Genomic DNA, 16032 nt, shown 5'->3' with positions numbered 1-16032 from the left:
CAGTTATGTTTATCCCTGTTTCATTCCATTTGCTTCTGTTTAAGATATATTTTTCAGCGGATTTGGCGGAATGAATACACCCTTGATCACACACTTCACTTTCATAGCAGCCACATAAAAACAGCTTGATCACTTTTCTCGTTATAAATATACAGTGCCTTGCGAAAGTATTCGGCCCCCTTGAACTTTGAGACCCTTTGCCACATTTCAGGCTTCAAACATAAAGATATAAAACTGTATTTTTTTGTGAAGAATCAACAACAAGTGGGACGCAATCATGAAGTGGAACGACATTTATTGGATATTTCAAACTTTTTTAACAAATCAAAAACTTAAAAATTGGGCGTGCAAAATTATTCAGCCCCTTTACTTTCAGTGCAGCAAACTCTCTCCAGAAGTTCAGTGAGGATCTCTGAATGATCCAATGTTGACCTAAATGACTAATGATGATAAATACAATCCACCTGCGTGAAATCAAGTCTCCGTATAAATGCAACTGCACTGTGATAGTCTCAGAGGTCCGTTAAAAGTGCAGAGAGCATCATGAAGAACAAGGAACACACCAGGCAGGTCCGAGATACTGTTGTGAAGAAGTTTAAAGCCGGATTTGGATACAAAAAGATTTCCCAAGCTTTAAACATCCCAAGGAGCACTGTGCAAGCGATAATATTGAAATGGAAGGAGTATCAGACCACTGCAAATCTACCAAGACCTGGCCGTCCCTCTAAACTTTCAGCTCATACAAGGAGAAGACTGATCAGAGATGCAGCCAAGAGGCCCATGATCACTCTGGATGAACTGCAGAGATCTACAGCTGAGGTGGGAAACTATGTCCATAGGACAACAATCAGTCATATATTGCACAAATCTGGCCTTTATGGAAGAGTGGCAAGAAGAAAGCCATTTCTTAAAGATATCCATAAAAAGTGTAGTTTAAAGTTTGCCACAAGCCACCTGGGAGACACACCAAACATGTGGAAGAAGGTGCTCTGGTCAGATGAAACCAAAATTGAACTTTTTGGCAAAAATGCAAAACGTTATGTTTGGCGTAAAAGCAACACAGCTCATCACCCTGAACACACCATCCCCACTGTCAAACATGGTGGTGGCAGCATCATGGTTTGGGCCTGCTTTTCTTCAGCAGGGACAGGGAAGATGGTTAAAATTGATGGGAAGATTGATGGAGCCAAATACAGGACCATTCTGGAAGAACATGATGGAGTCTGCAAAAGACCTGAGACTGGGACGGAGATTTGTCTTCCAACAAGACAATGATCCAAAACATAAAGCAAAATCTACAATGGAATGGTTCAACAATAAACATATCCAGGTGTGGCCAAGTCAAAGTCCAGACCTGAATCCAATCGAGAATCTGTGGAAAGAACTGAAAACTGCTGTTCACAAATGCTCTCCATCCAACCTCACTGAGCTCGAGCTGTTTTGCAAGGAGGAATGGGAAAACATTTCAGTCTCTCGATGTGCAAAACTGATAGAGACATACCCCAAGCGACTTACAGCTGTAATCGCAGCAAAAGGTGGCGCTACAAAGTATTAACTTAAGGGGGCTGAATAATTTTGCACGCCCAATTTTTCAGTTTTTGATTTGTTAAAAAAGTTTGAAATATCCAATAAATGTCGTTCCACTTCATGATTGTGTCCCGCTTGTTGTTGATTCTTCACAAAAAAATACAGTTTTATATCTTTGTTTGAAGCCTGAAATGTGGCAAAAGGTCGCAAAGTTCAAGGGGGCCGAATACTTTCGCAAGGCACTGTAATTTTTTCTCACAACTATCTACGCGATTTCATCCTCATCTTTTTCCTTCGCTTGTGGACTGCAGTGGACACAACACATCAGATGTCTGTGGCCAGGCTAAAAGCATTTCCAAGCCAAACCTTCATATCATGACGCTAACCGCTACACACAGCCTACATCGTTGTCACGTCATATTCAACATAGCTACTAGAACCAATGCATTAGTAAGCCTGCTACAATCATGCAGTACAGTGTACAGCCAGAAAGCAGTTTAGCAGTTACATCGGCAGGGCCCAGTGGCAATAAATGAATAAAACCAAAAGCTTACCTTGGAAGAGTTCCAGTGTTGGATAGCCATAGCCAGCTAGCTACAATAGCATCCTTCTCTGTTTGAACCGAGTGTAGGGTAAACTAGCTAGCTGCATTCGCCAGCTAATTTAAAGTGATAATTTAACAAAAAATATACACTGCTCAAAACAATAAAGGGAACACTAAAATAACACATCCTAGATCTGAATGAATGAAATATTCTTATTAAATACTTTTTTCTTTACATAGTTGAATGTACTGACAACAAAATCACACAAAAATTATCAATGGAAATCAAATTGATCAACCCATGGAGGTCTGGATTTGGAGTCACACTCAAAATTAAAGTGGAAAACCACACTACAGGCTGATCCAACTTTGATGCAATGTCCTTAAAACAAGTCAAAATGAGGCTCAGTAGTGTGTGTGGCCTCCATGTGCCTGTATGACCTCCCTACAACGCCTGGGCATGCTCCTGCCAGACCTGGACTAAAGCATCCGCCAACTCCTGGACAGTCTGTGGTGCAACGTGGCGTTGGTGGATAGAGCGAGACATGATGTCCCAGATGTGCTCAATTGGATTCAGGTCTGGGGAACGGGCGGGCCAGTCCATAGCATCAATGCCTTCCTCTTGCAGGAACTGCTGACACACTCCAGCCACATGAGATTGTCTTGCATTAGGAGGAACCCAGGGCCAACTGCACCAGCATATGGTCTCACAAGGGGTCTGAGGATCTCATCTCGGTACCTAATGGCAGTCAGGCTACCTCTGGCGAGCACATGGAGGGCTGTGCGGCCCCCCAAAGAAATGCCACCTCACACCATGACTGACCCACCGCCAAACCGGTAATGATGGAGGATGTTGCAGGCAGCAGAATGTTCTCCACGGCGTCTCCAGACTCTGTCACGTCTGTCACATGTGCTCAGTGTGAACCTGCTTTCATCTGTGAAGAGCACAGGGCGCCAGTGCCGAATTTGCCAATCTTGGTGTTCTCTGGCAAATGCCAAACGTCCTGCATGGTGTTGGGCTGTAAGCACAACCCCCACCTGTGCACGTTGGGTCCTCATACTACCCTCATTGAGTCTGTTTCTGACCGTTTGAACAGACACATGCACATTTGTGGCCTGCTGGAGGTCATTTTGCAGGGCTCTGGCAGTGCTCCTCCTGCTCCTCCTTGCACAAAGGCGGAGGTAGCGGTCCTGCTGCTGGGTTGTTCCCCTCCTACGGCCTCCTCCACGTCTCCTGATGTACTGGCCTGTCTCCTGGTAGCGCCTCCATGCTCTGGACACTACGCTGACAGACACAGCAAACCTTCTTGCCACAGCTCGCATTGATGTCCCATCCTGGATGAGTTTCACTACCTGAGCCACTTGTGTGGGTTGTAGACTCCGTCTCGTGCTACCACTAGAGTGAAAGCACCGCCAGCTTTCAAAAGTGACCAAAACATCAGCCAGGAAGCTTAGGAACTGAGAAGTGGTCTGTGGTCACCACCTGCAGAACCCCTCCTTTATTGGGGGTGTCTTGCTAATTGCCTATAATTTCCACCTGTTGTTTATTCCATTTGCACAACAGCATGTGAAATGTATTGTCAATCAGTGTTGCTTCCTAAGTGGACAGTTTGATTTCACAAAGTGTGATTGACTTGGAGTTACATTGTGTTGTTTAAGTGTTCCCTTTATTTTTTTGAGCAGTGTATATATAGCTAGCTCTCTCTCACTTCTTCTTAATTTTGGAACAAACTGATTTGTTCAAAAACTGTTAAACTATTTTCTTTCTCTCTTTGAGTCAACTACTCACCACATTTTATACACTGCAGTGCTAGCTAGCTGTAGCTTATACTTTCAGTACTATATTCATTCTCTGATCCTTTGATTGGGTGGACAACATGTCAGTTCACGCTGCAAGAGCTCTGACAGGTTGGAAGACGTCCTCCGGAAGTTGTCATAATTACTGTATAAGTCTATGGAAGGGGGTGAGAACCATGAGCCTCCTAGGATTTGTATTGAAATCAATGTACCCAGAGGAGGACAGAAGCTAGTTGTCCTCCGCCTATACCATGGTGCTATGCTACAGAGTTCTGCTGAGGCTACTGTAGACCTTCATTGCAAAATGTTTTACTCAATTATTTGATTTTGTGTATATATTAATTATAGTTTTATCTAAAAAGGACAACTTTAATGTTTCACAGTTGTTTTATTTGATTAAATTCACTGAGGAGCCTCCACTGGCCTATAGTGAACTTTAATTGCTCTCTGGGCCCGCCAGGAAGGGGGAGTTTGTACCTTCAGACACATGAAATGGTTCAAAATGGGAACATTTCACCTACACGGCACGCAAGGCTGCTGAATCGGATGTGCCTACCGCACGAGAAAAAAAAATAGGAACGCAAGGCTTTATCGTTGGGCTTTTTATTGAAATCTTTGGCGATCGACTAGGAATGCCTTGGAGATCGACCAATCAATTGCTATCAACCTGTTGGTGACCCCTGTCCTATGGGGATGAAGAACCCATTTGGAAACCTAGTCTAAGAGTGTACTGTGTTCCATCCACATTTGAGATATTACTCAAAAACTGATATAGCTTATATTGTAGTGACAGTCATTCAAGTGACAATACAATATGTTGTATCCATTTCCCATTGACCATTTAAACCCCTTTTGGGGGGCCCTAGTGGAGATGTTAAATACTGGCAGGTACATCGGACATGCTCTGCACTCTTACAAATTACACAACACTGAAGCTGCCAGACTGGGCTGTCTGCTGTCAACAGCAGTTATTGATATTACAGTCCAATGCGGCAGATGAAGGTTTAAAGGGAAACAATAGGCACAGGTTTTGTTTTTGCAGGCGTTGTGGTGACATGGACTCCAGTGCTCAGCGCCCTTTAGAATCGGTTTCAGTTGATTTATGTTAATGATACATGGCCTCCGCATTCAGCAAAGCACCTGCATTCCAGCAGCCTTTCAGGCAGAGATATCAAGGCCTGGTATAAAGAATAACCTGTCCCTAACCATCTATTCTTAACAATTATGTGACATCTTCAGACTGGCATGCCTGAGATTCTTGCTTCGGTTCACGGCTAAGGGCAAAACAACAGAATCCATCAGGTGCGACAGCTTCCTAGGCTAGCAGACTTACAGTACGTATCTGAAGACCAGATGTGTGAACCGTGGCATGATTGTCGTTGACTGTTGTTGTTTGAAGAAGAAGCTAAAAAAAACAGTTAGAGACTTAACTTGTCGGAGATTGATGAGTTTTTAGTTAATTATTATTGTGTCACAGATCAGTTTCATCTGCATTTATATCTGGGTTTGACTGGAGGTAGCTGTGGTGTGATGAATCAGCTTTGTGTAATCTAGAGGTGGAACAGAATGTGTTTCTGGGCTCTTCAAGAGCAAACTGTATAGAAGTCACTCATCAATGGTTCTCACTTAAAGGGATCAGAAAAGCTGAAAGGCTCAGCATTTGAGGCCGTGTGTGTGTGTACACGCTTTACTATACTTGTGAGTACCAGAAGTCCTCACTTGTAAAAAGGATCATTTAGTTTTATGGATTAGGCAGTTAGGGTTATGGCATAGGGAAAATAATATGTTGATTGGGAATCGATTGTTGGTCCACAAAATGTTTATGCGCCCATCAGTGTGTGTGTGTGTGTGTGTGTGTGTGTGTGTGTGTGTGTGTGTTTGTTTTTATTTATGCGCCCATCAGTGTGCGTGTGTGAGGTACACTCAGACAGAGAGAAAAAGGGCTGTATAAATGGCCTATTTTTCTGGCCAGGAGCAGCTGAGGCCCTGCACTAATCAGCCTGAGTGACCTGTAGAGAGAGAGAGGCCTACAGAGCTAGAGAGCACCTAGCCTGCCTGTGCTGTGTACCACTACCACTATCACTACCACCACCGCTCAGCTGCTAATGTAAAAGTAGTAGAGGGTCTGTTGAGGAGCGTAAAAGGCTGTCGCTCAAGCTGTTGGAAGGCTGGTTCAGTGGGCCCACCACCTGGGACCTTCCATCTTCATTTTCACAGGAATGCTTTTTGGAAAAATACTCAAAGCCCCATTCTTTGGGGAGAAATGTTGAAAATGTGCAATGGTAAAAAAAGAGACATGTCAATGCAGAAAGCAAATGTTGTTGCTTTTGAAAGGGAAAATTGAACCATGAAGGTACAATACAATGCTTTCCTACTGGTAGTCTGTGTTTCCCAGTTTTAATAAAGCAGAAATGTGCAATTTATGTAAAAAGCTGAGGGATGGGGCTGGAGAAATGTAACCACTCTCAAATGTATAGAACTATGGATGCAAGGATGTATTCTAATTTTTTTTTCAATGTAACCATGTTTTGAGGCTATATAGTGATTGTTTACATTTACTTTGTTTACAAACATTAGAGGTAAGCAAGCTTATATTTTGGTTTTGGATCGGGTATGGCAGTTGAACTAAGCTCATGAGGCATTTATAAATTAAATTCTTAAAGAATCAATGAGTACATATCATTAATGTATAAGTCCAAAAATGGATGTATAAACTGCAGATTGTCCCTTTAAGTTACTTTAGTTTTCCCAATATACATGTTCTGTACTGGGCACTGCAACCCTCGTTGTTCGCAATGCTTGCCAAGGCCCATAATGTGTTCAACAGTCAAAGGCATCGTCCCACTTCTGAGTGGCTTTTGGATCCCTTTGAAGCGCTATATGGTTGGAGAGATAACCTGGCACCTGCTTTTAAGCATGGCATATCTCTATCCCACTGTTTGTAAACAAAACCTCTTGAAGTATGATGGTGTAGGATGAGGGCTGGGGGAGGAATATAGGGGTGGCTGCAGATTCACCAACATTAATCAGGCACCCATCAGCCAGCCAGTGCTACAGCCCTGACAGCAGTGCCGTGGTTCTGTACCTTCTGAGTGGAGCATACTAGCTTAGTCAACCCCTCAGTGGAATTCAAGACAGGTTTCATGAGAGAGAAAGATCAAAGGTCAAGCAGGGGTCAGAGGCCTAGAGGTTAAAGTTTGCTGTGTTTGGGTGAAGAGTAAAAATGTCACATAGGTGTGTATTATATGGGTTATAATCCACGTGTTCCCTAATGAGGTTATTTGTACTATTATTAGCTACCACCACCACTACTATTTGTAGTACATGTACTACAATACAACTTGTTGGTAGTGGTGAAAGTTATGTTGATAGGAGGATGATTATATGTTGAGGGTCAAAAACAGAACAATTTGACTTGTTTTTCATCCAGTATGAATGTTAGTTTAACACAGCTTGAGTCAATGCTTGAAAGAAAATACTGACTACTATCCAAGTTGTAACCTACAGAAACCATCTAAAACTGGACAGTGAAATACAGAGTTACACACACATCAGAGCCTGGTTCCTCTCTAGGTTTCTTCCTAGGTTCCTGCCTTTCTATGGAGTTTTTCCTAGCCACTGTGCTTCTACATCTGCATTGCTTGTTGTTTGGGGTTTTAGGCTGGGTTTCTGTGTAGCACTTTGTGACATCGGCTGATGTAAAAAGGGCTTTATAAATACATTTGATTGATCACTCATTAGAAGAAAGCACTACAACATCAGTATGTAGGCCTGCAATTTGGTACCAGGAGGGCTGTATTCAATCCGCATTGCGGAAGTTCAGCTTTACAGCGTGATTGAAATGTAAAGGCAAATGTTCCTGCTTTAGCGGAGACTGCATTCACAGCTGAATGTGTCAATTAAATCGGAAATGACCTTCACATTTCTACTGCGGAATGTGTAATGCTTCAGCATTACAGATTTAATAGAGCCCTGAGTTCATTTTTTGAGAAGTGCTAAAAAGTATCCATTGTCACAATTTCGTTGTAAATACTGTACTAAACAAGTGGAAGCTGAAACAGGACTGTGAAATAAAGCCAGGACCCATGTTTTTGTTAGACATACAGTCCTACAGAGGGGAATTGTATTGTTAATTAGATGTACAGATGTACCTCACAACTAAACAAGTTAGGTTTGATGAATCACTCAAATGAGCCAATCCTGTTTTGTGTTTTAATGCAGTACATTATTTGTGTAAGTAGGGCCTACAAATAATACACTGCACTGTACCGTGCACTGTAATATAATCTATGATTCTAATATACTATAAATCAGCCAAGTCTATAATCTTGAAGAGAAGAAACAGGCTAACAGTCTGTACCCATCGTCCTGGCTATCCAGTCTCATAAGCTCTACGTTACATTTGCTTCTACACCTGCATTGCTTGCTGTTTGGGGTTTTAGGCTGGGTTTCTGTACAGCACTTTGAGAGATCAGCTGATGTACGAAGGGCTATATAAATAAAATGTGATTGATTGATTGGTTACATTTAAACTTTTTTACAAATATGTTGTATATTAACGTTTATGTTGTCAAAACCTTGTATATTAGGTGTAGCTGGCCTACAAACCCAGCTTAATTACATAGAAAAGGCTACATCTCTGTACAATTAATCCAATACAAGGTAAGAGTTTTGTGAAATATTGAAACCGAGCCGTTATTAGCCATCTGTGATCAGTCTGTCTGACAAGGCTCCCATTATGTCTCCTGTCAGCACGCAGTTACACTAAAAAGGATCACACATATGGAGAAACTGATTCAGGGCTAGCACCACCTCTGTCCTTACAATAATAGAGAGTCATTTGTTTATCTAGATGGGACATCAGAGGAAAAGTCCCCGGCGGAGTCAGAGTGTTGAGCTTCGAAAAGAAGCGGCGCCGCTTCCCTGCTGAACCGTCCGCGAGGAGAGATACTGTCAGCGTCAGGTATTACCGGCATTCTGAAAGGAGGGGAGAAAGACTCATCTCTTCTCCCTCTATCTTTCTCTCGTCTCTACCCCAGCGTGGAGGGAAATACTTGTCAGGGCGCCTCTGAACCACAAGATTGAAAGCGACCCGATGACAAACCTGACGATTAATTGCCCAACTTCATCCCTTTTGACACGAGCACATCCTTTTCTGAGTGAGTGAGTGTGTGTGTGGGGGGTGGCAATGAGCTTGTTTTTGACTTATGTTCCTCACCCCCCAGTATTTTAAGACAGTCGATAACAGTGTAATTACTTTGTTTAAACTGCAAGGTCTTGCAAAGGGTTGGAAGTAAATGAAGTGAATTTGACCAAAAAAAAGGCAACATCCATAACCACAGCATCAGAATGTGTCAAATCTATGGTGGGAGCTCATTGAATTTTTATGTCACATAACAATGTTCACAAACTGTACAGTTGAAGACTGCATTTACAGTTGCACTGTACCACAAGCATTTTCATGATACTTTGTTGTCCATTCCCAGTCTATAGAACATTTATTTCAGTGCCATAGGAACATGATGTGATATTGTAACAGACAAAATACCTTAAGAATACATATTATTCATATTCTACAAACACATTTAATCCGATTTTTAAAAAAAATCCAAAGGCAATAATAACTACTTTGTGGCTTTTTCTTATGCATTAAATGGGGAAATGTTGGGAACATCCTAGAAGAGTCTAGACTCAATGTAGTGTCATCACTAGCAGTCCAAATGCAATCCAACATCTCAAATATATAAATAACAATAGAGCTTTACAAACCTGATAAAAGGTGGCAGAAAGTCTGTTCCAAGCGTTCTTTCTGATCATTTGCATAACTATCAAATCACAGTCTTCCACTTCAATTAGTAGTCCCCTCCGTCGTATCTAAATGGATGAGAAACCCTGTCGGGATAGCTGTTGGACGCGTAGTTGCCGTATCGGTAAGTATCAAAGTTCTCAGCCCTCTCGATTTTAGCTGGCAGGGTTTCCGGCTGGTACGACAGCGCAGACTTGATGACCCCAGAATCTTCAGGAATCTTGAGATCGGAGTAAGAGGTGGGCGAGGTGTCCTCGAGCAGGGAGCTGCAGCTGGGCAGGCCCTTGACGTCGTAGATGTTGTCGCCGTACTTTACCACGGAGGACTTGGGGCAGGGCTGGTAGGACACTTTGGTGGTGGTGGTGATGATGGTCTGCAGGGCAGCGGGCGTGGCTGGCGCTGGGCCAGGGTACCTGCACGGGTATTCACTGTTGTAGTAGTGGTGGTTGGTGTTGCCAGGAAACTGTCCGTACTCGCCCCGCTCGCTGTACGTCCCCTTGCCCAAGATCTGTTTCCAGCCGTGGTGCTTGCTGGTCGTGTCGTAGTTGTTGCGGTCGTGGCCCGAAAGGACCCCGGTGGTGTGGGGTGTGGCCGTGCTGGTACCCAGACCCGAGCTCACCTTGCTGGGCTCAGGGGCCTCTGCCTGGGGGCTACTGGGGTCCTTATAGAGGGCTGTGTAGGAGCCCGAGCCTAAATAGCTCGGCACGGCAAAGTCATAGCCACACGGAGGCCGGGGCATGTACAGACGGTGGTTGGCCTGCTTCTGGAGTGTGGATGGGGCCTCACCCATGTTGGTGTGGGCATCGTAGGCAAACTTGTAGGGCTCTGGGTTTTGGAAGGGAGGGTAGTGCTGGGTCTGGATGGGGAAGTTGGACTCAGAGATGATGCTAAAGCGGTCTGGGCCCTCCATGCAGGACAGCTGGTGCAGGTTGGGGAAAGGAGTGCCCAGGTCGTGGTATCTCCCGGTCTGAAGAATATTTAGTACATATTAGTGATTGGCTAGGCAAAGACAGTCTACTGCATCTACCAATTTAATAAAAATGGCATGTGGGTAGTTTGTGAGTTATTTACTTTTCAGTCACATTGTATGTGCAAAGAAGTGCTTTTACGGTATTCGAAGTACAGGTCACAAAGTGCTTACTGTTTCTGCCACCCAAACTAAACAACCACAACGAGAAAGCAATGGCAACAGTGGCAAGGAAAACATCTTGAAAGGAACCATCCACCTCTGGCTGAGCAGGTAAATATTCAAAGTACACTTGAACAAAAATATAAACACAACATGTAAAGTGTTGGTCCCATGTTTCATGAGCTGAAACAAAAGATCCCAGAAATGTTCCATACACTCAAAAAGCTTTTTTCTCTCAAATGTTGTGCACAAATTGGTTTAAATCCCTGTTGGGGAGCATTTCTCCTTTGCCAAAATAATCCATCCACCTGACAGGTGTGGCAAATCAAGAAGCTGATTAAACAGCATGATCATTACACAGGTATACCTTGTGCTGGGGACAATAAAAGGCCACTAAAATGTGCAGTTTTGTCACACAACACAATGCCACAGATGTCTAAAGTTGAGGGAGCGTGTAATTGGCATGCTGACTGCAGGAATGTCCACCAGAGCCGTTGCCAGATAATTTAATGTTTAATTCTCTACCATAAACCACATCCAATGTTGTTTTAGAGAATTTGACAGTACGTCTAACCGGCCTCATAACCGCAGACCATGTGTATGTTTTGCAGCGGTTTGCTGATGCCAACATTGTTAACAGAGTGCCCCATGGTGGCAGTGGGGTAATGTTATGGCCATGCATAAGCCACAGACAAAGAACACAATTTCATTTTAGAGATGGCAATTTGAATGCTCAAAAAGAGAAGAGATTCTGAGGCCCACTGTGAGGCCCATTTTTTAAAGATATCTGTGACCAACAGATGCATATCTGTATTCCCAGTCATGAAATCCATAGATTAGGGCCTAAGGAATTTATTTAAATGGACTGATTTCCTCATATGAACTGTTGCATGTTGCGTTTGTATTTTTGTTCAGTGTAGATATGACTATTGAGGGCAACGTTTCTTACATCTGTCTCCATCAACCTCCTCTTTTGGGAGAAGTGTGGAGAGGACATCCTCCTCTTCACTGCACTCCTCCGGACCTCCGTCTCAGACTTACTCTCTGGTCTGGGGTGGTCATGGACCCCCTTCGCCTGCAATCACATCAATACATACTAGGATGTTACTTTCTTGAAATTAGAAACATCTTTGGTCACATTTAGGATTACTCTTAACTAAATAAATTGTAATATTTGTGAGGGAATGTTTTTGCACAGAAGCTCATAACTAAAAATGGTTGGTTTATTGTTTGATTACTTTAATTAACCCATATCGTTACATTTCACTAATAAAACAACAAATTCATGAAGCCATGTTAATGATAATTTATTGCCTAATATCGCTAAATAGAAATACTAAAAACATACAGTACTTGTAGGTCTGCTCATAAACGGCTAATAAACATACATTGATAAGTAAATGCATGTATAAGATCTGCTGTACTGTACAATACATTACAGTACTATACATGAATTAATGTATGAATAGTTGTATTGTATTAACAATTGATATACAATGATTATCAAACAGTTTATTAATGGTGACAGACTATTAAACAATGCTTAAAAAACAGTTAATAGAGAGACCTGCAAACGTGTTACCTCTCAATTTAGAATATGAACCCACAAACCTGGAAGAATATAGCTTTTCCATCTATTCTCCAGAAGTTGGTGACGGGATAGCCACTGTGTCCTCTGCATGGCATCAGCTCCAGGGCAGAGTTACAGCTGGGGCACAGCTTCTCTGGAGAACAACCACCAATACACACAACCACACAGTTTTAAACAAAGCCATGTTGGCTAATAGTATAGAAGTGATTTTTGTATTCAAGTATTGTAAGTTTATTTATGAAATATTATACTGTTGTGGATGTGAGGAGAATCATAGTCTATTATGTGGAGGGTGGTTGAAAGTGAATACTGATTAATACATTTTTTACAATAAAAAAAATACATATTTACTATGAGGGGTATTATTTTTAATTAGACCGTTTTTTTTCAGTCAGACCAACAATATCTGAAGTTGTTTAATAAGTAGGTGTTCTGTATATAAAGCGTTATTGAGTTTATTTTATTGAAGCACCAAGTGTCAGATTTCTATAGAGTATCAAGGTCATGACGATGTGAAAGAATGAGTCAGATGTCAAGTGTTACCAGGTGTTAAGTTTAATAGTTTAATCTCTTTACAGAGTGAGTGGAATTATAGGCTATTCTCAAAAACAGCCTACAATATCGACAGGCCCAATAAGTAGGCTATCATTATGAATAATTTAACTGAGCTCATTAAGCTTTGAGAATAAATAGTGTTTATTTAGACAATAGGAAATTATTTGATTCAACATCAACAAGTGTTTTAATGTCTTCCTCGTTTTTCCGAGGAGACGGGTCGCCAGGTGTATACCATATGCATGACAGCTGTGCATAATGCATTTACTTACTTTGTTGTTTTTGTCGTGCTTTGTCGCAGATAGCCGGTCGGAGCTGGAGTTTGCTTCCGTCAGCCAGCGTGCAATTTCGGCCACAGACTACCACGCCGAGGCAGGACTTCTTGAGAATCTGACAGTTGTGGTTGTTGGTGTTCCGCATGGCCCATCCGCTTAGGTGCCGCTGTGCGTTCTTATCCTCGCCTGTGTAGATGTAACGAACATACCCATCCGTCCACTCCTGGAAAGCGTCATACTGCTTTGTGTCCTGTCAGAATTAGGGAAAAATATAGATTTTGATAGATTCATTATTTTCAAGTGCTTTTTATTAAAATGGATAATACGGTTAAAACAACAACTACAGGCCAATTAATAGAATATTCCTGTAAATAGTGTTCATTGTGACGAAAACCAAAGATATGGACAAACTGCAAATGAATATGTTATTTGATATCTGAGCTATGAAAGCATAGGCTATAAGGCAAATCATGACAACATGCGTGTCAACTAATGTATCATTAACTCTGCATATCTTTACAAATGAAAACTGATTTATTCGATTCAACCGTGAAATACTTTTATTTTATAGACTACCAAATGCTATAGAATGTTATTTTAAATAGCTGTCACTGAATATATTTTAAATGATAGCGTCAACTGGCGTATGCAAAACGTCGACATTAGCCTACCTGAGGCAGCTTTGGGTCGTTGATATCCCACGTTAACTTCATACCAAAGGAAGAAACACAGTCGGGGTCTTCAAACTGATCCGAGGACTTTGACATCTTAGAATCTCACAATTTTACGGTTTTGAACTTGACTCATAGCAGGACCCACCAATACAGGTACCGTCCCGTAGCCGCGAACCTTACGAAATCACTTCCTTTGTCAAAAATAAAGCATATGACAGACAACGCTAAAAATGAAAAAGAATTAGAGAATATATGTCCAGAAGTACATGATCTTTATCCGATTTCCTCTGTCTTTTCTCGGTGTTAATCCAAAATTCCCTTGTGTCCTGGGGAGTGTGTCACGCGATGCCAACGGAATAGCAAGGTGAATGACTGTAGGTAAGGGCTGTCTCGTCTATGTAAAGGAGGAGGCAGGACTAGGAAATATGTCTAGCCTCAGCTCTGTTGAGGCTGAGCGCTGTGCACTTTCAGTTCACCTGATCCGTGGCACTGACCTCCACTTACTGCATGTCCGTTTCCCCGAACGTTTCTTTCTAGCACTGTGTATGCATGAAACATAAAAAATATTAGGCTATTATGCTGTGTCTCTATGTTGAACTTAAATACACACAGACGTCATGAAATTTCCCAAGGCCGCCCACAAACGATGGGAATTGGCCTGGGCTGTTTCTTGTGGGTCTATATTGTTATTTTTCGATGATGCTTGCAGTTCTGACAGGAATATTATCTGTTGTAAATTTCAAACCTGTTGGTTAGGATTCACGAGTCCTCTAAACTCACAAATAAGCAAAAATATATGTGAATAATCTGAATGTGAAATAGCAACATTCAACGGTTACACAAGTAGCCTACATTGACAGGTGTCAACAAGTGATCTATCTGAGATCATTAAGAGTTGTTGTATGTAAACCTAAAGCCACACTGACGTGTAAACATCAAAACAGCTGGGGCTGCACATTAACAATAAACAAAGCATCAATCATTCGGCATTGTTAACGAATGTCATGTTTTAGAGATTTTTGTAGGCTACACCAATGTCTTTACCTATTGTTTTATTGTGGAATGTTGTTCACTTTTCTTTTATTTGGGAATCAGAATTTGGATATTTTCCCGACAGCATTTGGCAGAGTATAATACACATTTGAAGCATGTCAGGGATTTGTTTGCATGTCAAATTGGCACTGTTACGACTTGAGGCTGATCAAAAAATAGGCTACTGTATACGGTTAAATGTACTTTTTTCTATTGTTATTCTCCTTCATGTGAAATTAAAATCTATTGCTGTCCATTAGGCTATTCATTGAGCGAATTACCAGAATACCTAAATAAAACCACTGGCGTAGCACCCCCATCCAACCCAAACATATAACAAAATGTATTATTTATATATATTTATTTAATCGTTTGTTTGGGGTCGCCCCAGAGGTAAGCCCCCGCCTCTCAAACTCTCCAAAAAAGTGTTTACAATACAAAATAAACTGGCCATAATGGATATTAACTGGAAAAGGATCTTATGTAGTTTCTTGCAATAGCCCTCTGTGACTAAGGAATATTTCTCTCAAAACGGTGATTCCTATAATATGTGTTGGGAGATTTGGTCAACTGTCAGATTTGTCCAAAATTAAACAGTAATGAGTAGGGTCAGCTATAACATAATTATTCATGTCCTCGTTACATGTAGTGCAACAAGGCCACTCTGTAAAGTTCTATACTGTTGATAGATTTAAACAAACAATATTGTAATCACCGAGGTCACAACCATAAACTGTCAGCTCCATCTGACTGATAGGTTAAACTAGAATATGCATTTTGGCTCAAATATGTTACATTTAATTAGGTTTTAAAGTCATACAGCAACTGAGAATAAACAAAATTGCTACTGTGTATACCACTTGAATGAAGTAGAAAAATGTAATTTGTCAACTCAGTAAGACAAACAGTCAGATTTTTCTCTAACTTCAAGTCCGTCACATTGCTGAAAGATCTGATAGTGGTAAAAAATCCACGATAAAAACTATTTTAACTGTGAAAGTCCCATTTAATTGATCAAAATTCGAATGTTATGCACAACTTTAGATGTTTGTTTGGTCATTATGTATCCTCCATATGCAAATAAGATCGAATGGCTTCACAC

General features: G+C 41.6%; 1 protein-coding gene across 1 annotated transcript in view; it reads right to left on the bottom strand.

Annotated features, from left to right (window-relative positions):
* Positions 1 to 9229: 9229 nt before the first annotated feature.
* The window catches only part of gcm2 (glial cells missing transcription factor 2), a 7675-nt gene continuing 872 nt past the window's right edge, over positions 9230 to 16032 (bottom strand). The window contains exons 2-6 of the mRNA XM_035756524.2: positions 13896 to 14089; positions 13222 to 13474; positions 12415 to 12527; positions 11753 to 11878; positions 9230 to 10641 (exon numbers count right to left, since the gene is read on the bottom strand). Coding sequence (XP_035612417.1) covers positions 9721 to 10641; positions 11753 to 11878; positions 12415 to 12527; positions 13222 to 13474; positions 13896 to 13991 — 1509 coding nt within the window. The 5' untranslated portion in view covers positions 13992 to 14089 and the 3' untranslated portion in view covers positions 9230 to 9720. The remainder of the gene's footprint in view (positions 10642 to 11752; positions 11879 to 12414; positions 12528 to 13221; positions 13475 to 13895; positions 14090 to 16032) is intronic.

This window comes from Oncorhynchus keta, chromosome 4, assembly GCF_023373465.1.
Source record: "Oncorhynchus keta strain PuntledgeMale-10-30-2019 chromosome 4, Oket_V2, whole genome shotgun sequence".
NCBI classification, from domain to species: domain Eukaryota; kingdom Metazoa; phylum Chordata; class Actinopteri; order Salmoniformes; family Salmonidae; genus Oncorhynchus; species Oncorhynchus keta.
This window is presented reverse-complemented; position numbering and strand designations above follow the sequence as displayed.